General features: G+C 38.9%; 1 protein-coding gene across 2 annotated transcripts in view; it reads left to right on the forward strand.

Annotated features, from left to right (window-relative positions):
- Positions 1–1231: 1231 nt before the first annotated feature.
- LOC112154387 (BTB/POZ domain-containing protein KCTD5) overlaps positions 1232–6711 on the forward strand; it is a 15513-nt gene continuing 10033 nt past the window's right edge. The window contains exons 1-2 of one of the 2 annotated variants that reach the window (XM_024285280.2): positions 1232–1670; positions 6074–6182. In XM_024285280.2, the coding sequence (XP_024141048.1) occupies positions 1449–1670; positions 6074–6182 (331 nt within the window). In that variant the 5' untranslated portion in view covers positions 1232–1448. The remainder of the gene's footprint in view (positions 1671–6073; positions 6183–6711) is intronic. The other variant, XM_024285281.1, reaches the window with a different exon arrangement.

Raw genomic sequence — 6711 nt, forward strand, 5'->3', positions numbered from 1 at the left:
GCTTATTTTCAGACTGTCCTATTGAAAATAAAATCGTATGTGCTGACCACCTCATGCTGAACAGTAGACCTCCATCATCAGCAGTGCATACACATACTATCATTCTTGGAAGCAATCAGAAAAAGTTGTTGTTCCTTATCAATATGGCATAACTGTGTGGGTTTACTGGCCCGACTGTTTAGTTTGTTTCCATTCTGACCGTTGGCCCAATAGAAATTAAAACAAATGATTTAACTTGTGCTCTTGTTTTAGTAATATGTATTATTATAATGCTTTTAATTTTAATTTTTTTCTGTTTTTTTTTCCGGGGTGGGGGGTGGTATAGTACCTTAAGGTCCTTTCCTAAGGCCCTCTTTCTTCAGCTGAGTCTGTGCACAGTGTGACTGGAGTATAGCTGAATAGCCCTGGAGCCCAGGGCTCTGTATGGTTGGATGTCAGTTAAAAGATAACTATCTGACATAAATGACCGATTTAAAGTTGCTGTATCTGTATGTTTGGGGGAAAATTCAGAATATCTTTCCTCTAAATTGCTAAATTGTTTGGATCAAGTGGATGGCAGTCAGTTACATTGTGTATGGAATATTCTATCTGGCTTGTAACTGGCTAGAACTGTGATGTACAGATGATGTATTATTAAATCTGAAGCAAGAAATGCAATGATATTAGGATACAGTTTTTGTATTTTTATTCTTGTATAAGGTTATTGATGGCTATTGTTTAGCCTATAGTTCATTCTGTGTTATTTAAATTCTAATATATGAATCATCTTTGGATTGAAGTCATGTTCAGGGGCCATGTTGTGTATGTATTGAGATGTAAAGCCTTTGAATGTGAATAATTATTGTAAACTATAATATTTTACAGCTTTTTTCTTACTATATCATACATTTTCTATTTGCTCAGTGATTTAATCATATTCTGATTATTTAATGAATCTGTTCATTCTCTCTGATTATTTGTGTGCTAGGTCAGTAGATTTTGAATGATGAATTTTCCACTTAATGCTTGGTAGTCCAGTAATTAAAGCATGTAGGGATTTAGGCATTCAAATGACAACTGTCTCCTGTCTTTTGTTCGGCTACACTTCAGAACAGTCCAGTGGCTTTCACATTTTTGCTGCATGTAAATAAAGTATGGGATCATCATCAGTTGTTTTGTGTCTTTTAAAAAATCATATGTGTGAGATTTTTATTTGAATTTAAAGAGAATGTGTTTTCCATATCAAAGAGGGGAAAAACAGAAATCAAGGGGCTGGTTTTTCTATTAACTTATTTGAGCGACTGCCTCAAAGCGCCGATGATGGACTGTGCAAGTAGGAGTGGCTGAGGAGTTGGCAGCCTGCTTTGCATGAATCGTGGATTCCCAGTCCGTGGCTGCCTTTTCGATATTTCCTGTGAGCCTCCCGAGCAGAGATAGCCGAGGCGAGGGCGGAGGAGCCGAGGAGAGGGATGGCAGAGAACAGCTCCGAGACAAGCGGCTCCGTTTACCGGAGATGTGTGGCCCAATCTCCGGCGGAGAGAAACAGTTCGGCTGGGGTCGGGGCATCAAAATGGATACGACTAAATGTCGGCGGGACCTATTTTTTAACAACAAGACAGACGCTATGCCGAGATCCCAAATCATTTCTGTACAGACTGAGCCAAGCTGACCCGGAGCTCGACTCCGACAAGGTAAATGCTAAGCTAGTCGAGCAGTTCAAGTTGATTAACTTGTGCCGTTTCTGAGTACAACTTGTCCATTTTTATTTTACGCCACTTTACATTACAAAAATTGTTAAATTATTCTATTATATTATTATCTCTCAAACGTTTTGTTACAATTTGTTTTCCGATTCTTGAGCGCTAAATGTTCTCGCTAGCTAGCGTTAGCCTCTGAGCTAGCTAGATTCCGACAGTCACTACATGACACATGATATTGCTGCTCTGTTCCGCTTGTGTTTTTAATTTTTCGAACTTTTCCTAAGATGTTATCTTTTTTTATTCCACAAAACAATCAATTTAACCATATCAGAGGTATTCCAACGTAGGGGGGCAACTTGTAGCTTGTTTTTTAACCTCTTTTCCAGAGGAAGTCAACATTGGAAACTTTCCTCCAGTCGAGGCCGTTACGTTGCACGTGTGCAAATTTCAAATAAAAAGCCAATTTATAAGTAATGTTTTGTCTTTTTAAGTTAAATTCTAATTGCTATTTAGTAGAAAAGAATATATTTGGATTTATGGACTTTTATTGTTGTTGAAAGGTAGCTAAATTTAAACAAATCATTTCGATTTCTTCTATTTATTATCATAATTATTCCTATAATTGGGTCAGTTTTCAGGAAAGTTTGACTATTATGTGGCTGAGCCTCAATTCTGTCATTCTTCCAAGCTCCATCCACATTCAAGTCATTGCCAGGTGCAGTGAAATGCTGCTGACATCCGAGAACTCGAGATGAAGTCACTTATCCCACTGAATGAGCCCAGTGCTTCAGAGCCAGGCTTCCCTCTGTTTGAACATCTGCTCACTTCAACTGCACAGTCCACACGCTAAAAGGACTCTGGTTCCTCTCACAATGCTGTCCTCTCTTCAGTTTTTTCTGTCTTTTGTTATATGTTTCTCTCTGTTTGCTCTTTCTAATCCTCACTCCTGGTTCCCCCTCACCCTGAGACCGCGGCTCATCTCGTATTTTCATGTAAATATTTTAATCTCTCCATAATCAGCTTGGTTTTTGTCCGTTTATCCTTGGCGAGCAACGGATCAGTCCATCCCAATCCCTTGTCTTAAGTGTGCATCACACTCTCAAGCCATGATAAGATAGCTCCTCCCACAGCAGGAGAGGTTATATGGAGATATCACCTGTCATTTCAACTGTATTCTTCCTATTCTGCCAAATAAACTGAGTTATGTTTCTTTTTCCCAGCCAGAGCGGTTCGGTTCTCAGTCACGCAGGCTGACGTGCTTCAGCAGGACTCTTGAGAGAGGCTACATTATTCATGTTGTTGACTGGAGCTTGTTTTGCACTTTAGAGTGGAGCTCTGAGAAAGGGGAGGAAGGGTTGATTTATGAACAACTGTACTGACATGGCAGGTTGTCTGGTGTTTTGAAATCGTTCAAATGCCACTCCGAGAATAAATAAATGCTGGCATGTCATAGAGCTAAGTGGGGGGGGAACGGACTTGTGGAGGTTAGTTATTGCCCACTTTTGTATGTAGAAGTGCTGTAAATTAGTAAATACATTCTTCTTCTGCTTCAAGAACATCAATTTTTCAAGTAAAAATATTTTTGCTCCGTCGCCGTCTTTTATTATTTTCACTTTTGTATCCATCTGCTGCACGAAAGTCGAGTTTGCACGCTAAAAGAGAAAATACTGTTGCATTTAATGCCAGATTCAGGTTGCACATCATGCCAGGGCACACTGTGGGAGCAATGTAAATATTTAAAGGTGGTATCGTCTCCTCCTGCACCATGTTCCAGCAGCGAATGCTCACACTGCAGAGTACTATGGATTATTTAAACACCACTAAAGTCGGTTTTATCTCCTTTCCCGTCCTTTGTTACTTTCCGTGCATTTATTATACAGTAGCTAAAGCCTAATTTTAATGGATAAATCTTTGCTCTAGGTTTATCCTCATAACTGTGGTGCGTTAAAAGCTTTTCACCATGTTTTATTTTGCAGAATAAACTGTTAAATGCTCCTTAAGTGGGAAATTGCTGTGGTTGAAACAGGTTTGCGGTAATGACTTTGCTCATCCTGCTTGATGGTGTAGAACATACTAAAAATATACTTTTTTTTTAAGATGGTGGCGTCTTTTGAATACACCATTAGTGCAGGGACTCCAGAGACACACTGCAGGCTCGTACTTAACAACGATCCAACTTCCACTTGACTAAGTAACCACAGTCACGTGGTCCAGAAGATCTACTGCAGCATCTTAAAGTCCAGCCCGCGCTGGTGAGTTCTGTCCCATTTAACAGATGAGAGCATAGCAACACTGGATAATGTCTCTTCTTTTTAGTCTGCTGAGCATGGCAGTTTTTCATCGCACACACTCGAATTTAACGTAAGACGGCTAATGTATCTGCAGAAGCATTTGTTGGACAAATTGTGGTTTGGGGGGTGGCTCTACTGTTATTTCCTGTGGGTGGACGTGGATTGTTAGTTGGAGAAAGATTATAAGGTTCGTACACAACCCCTCCTTGACGCCCACCCTTTTCACTGGCTTTGTTTACTGGAGTTTTCATGTGTTTATGGTTAGTATCTTGGAACAGCTGCTGCACAACTTTTAGCATATGTTTATAAGGCGTGTTTGGGTTGAAATTTCAGAGATGGTCTCTCAAAGTAACCCTTTCGCTCTCCTTGGTTTGTTTACATTATAAGTGGCGTCATCTGGACCCCACAAGACTGAAGCTGAACTTTTTTTATCATTGATTTTTGAGTTTCACTAATGTCCATGGCAGACACAAAATCCTGTCCACATTTGTCATGGAAGGAATCACATATTAATATGTGGTTGGAGTCATCATTTTTTCCTATAATCACACATATTAAGATAGTTCTTCACTAAATTATTGCTTAAAACATTAATACTTTATTCTTTTTTAAATAATTTAAATGTAACAATCTTTCCTTGTTATTATACACCCCCTCCCATTTGTGTCCCGTTTATCTCAGTCTAGACCTCTAGAGATAGTCTTTTGTTTAAAATAATGACTACAATTATACAAAAAAAGCCCTAATAATAATTCTAATCTAAATAGGGTCACCTTCTGCTCATTTGTTCTCATTAATGCTCTTAAATGTTGGCTACTACTTATTTGTTTTATTTTTTTAGGGCATTTGAATGTATTCAAATCATGTATTTAGCATTTGAATTCATTCAACTAATCTCAACCAATGCAATTCCAGCATAAAATGTGCCTTTTTTAAATAGATTTGTCAAATATTCTCTTTGGTAAATTTAATATACACCTACACGCTGTTTTTTCAGACATGAAATATAAAAACTGGCGCAATCTTATCCCAGGATGGACACAGCTAGCATTAGCCAAAGTTGTGTAACATCATCGACCTCGTCTGTGTCCTCGATACAAACCCACCTGTGCTTGTGCTTAAAATCCATGGGCTGTTTAAATGTAAGAAGCTGACATAGGGTATTGGGACCTGAATAGTGCTCCTCTGGGTTCTGGGAGAATATTTTTGCCATAGAAAAGAGGTCAGCCAACCAAGAGGGCTTAGATATTCATTAGGAAAGAGAATGCACTGGGACGTTCTCTCATTATGGAAAAAGTTTAATATGTTCCGAGTTCATTTCATCTTCAGATCAGAAAGTTGAGGATAGATGAACATGCTAATAATGCGGACTTTATCAGTAATAGTGTAAAGTTGATAATTTGTTTAATTTGCTGTTCATTTCTGAGGCCGAATATTCCAAATCAGTCTTGTAGAAGCTAAAAATTAACTTAAAATGTACAGTTTTTCTTTCACACCGTCATGCTCATGTTTTACTCACACAATGTGTTAAAGTACTAGTAAAAACTCACATTCTCAATTTCTATGAAAGGCTGATTGTGACACAGGCAAGATTAGACTAAGTATTGGTTGGAAGCCAAGGTGTTTCCTCCCGGTCCCCTCTGTTGTTCTGCTCCTTTTCTGTTCTGCTCTAATTGTTTTAGCTTGCTCTCTCCCCCATGAGACGCAGACGGGCTAATCACTGAACAGAAATAAGGGGAATATGCAGCGGTTGTGAAGGAATCGGGCTGAAAGCCACGGCCTGTGGGAATACTGAAGCGGTATACCAAAGTGGTCTTGGATCTGCACGTGTCTCATCAACCACTACTGATTATCAGCCCAGGAACTGACCTCAAAATTCTCATCCCCAGAGTTTTTTTACTCACCGATGCTCTGGGAGATTGTTTTCCACCTAGATAAGTTTCAATTAAGAAAGGTGCTCATTAAGTGATGGTTTCATTTGGTGGTGCAGAACCACTCCGGAAAACTCCCCTTTCTGCTGGGCAGTCCCATTTTTGACCCGACTTTTTTGTCCCCTTCCTTTATTAGAAATCCAAAACAATGTTTTTCTATTCTCTGTTTTAGGACGAAACTGGTGCCTATCTCATCGACAGAGACCCCACGTACTTTGGGCCGGTGCTGAACTATCTGAGGCATGGCAAACTGGTGCTCAACAAGGACTTGGCAGAGGAAGGTAATGGCGCTGTAGAGAATGAATTAAGTGAAAGTGTGGTCAAACTTAAAGTACCGGTAGGGCTGCCACGATTAAAATTATCGACGACCAATTTATTAGTCGATTAGTCATTACTTTATATTATATTATTCATATTATTAAGGTTTTTTAGGCTATTTGGAGTTTGGCTAATATTTTAGCTACATTCTAGCTGTTTTGGCTAACTTAAGTTGTGTCTTAAGTTGTATATAGTTCACTATATAGTGCGTTTGACATTTCTAGTGATGTCCGAATTCCAAAATCAAGTGCACTCAAAATTTCCCAGAAGTCTTTGCGAAATCTAGCGTACATCGATGCTCACTAGATTGGCGAATATAGACCTAAATGCATTGCGGTTGAAAACGTGTTTATATGTATTATTTCAATAAACCATCCACATTTTCACAGTCAGAACACAATGGAGTCATAAATAAACATTGTGAAATGTCCGTATTTATTTGATTTTTATTTCGTAAAATCTATGATGTTTTATCCGGTGTTTAGAAAAACG

Source organism: Oryzias melastigma, linkage group LG19 (assembly GCF_002922805.2).
Source record: "Oryzias melastigma strain HK-1 linkage group LG19, ASM292280v2, whole genome shotgun sequence".
NCBI classification, from domain to species: domain Eukaryota; kingdom Metazoa; phylum Chordata; class Actinopteri; order Beloniformes; family Adrianichthyidae; genus Oryzias; species Oryzias melastigma.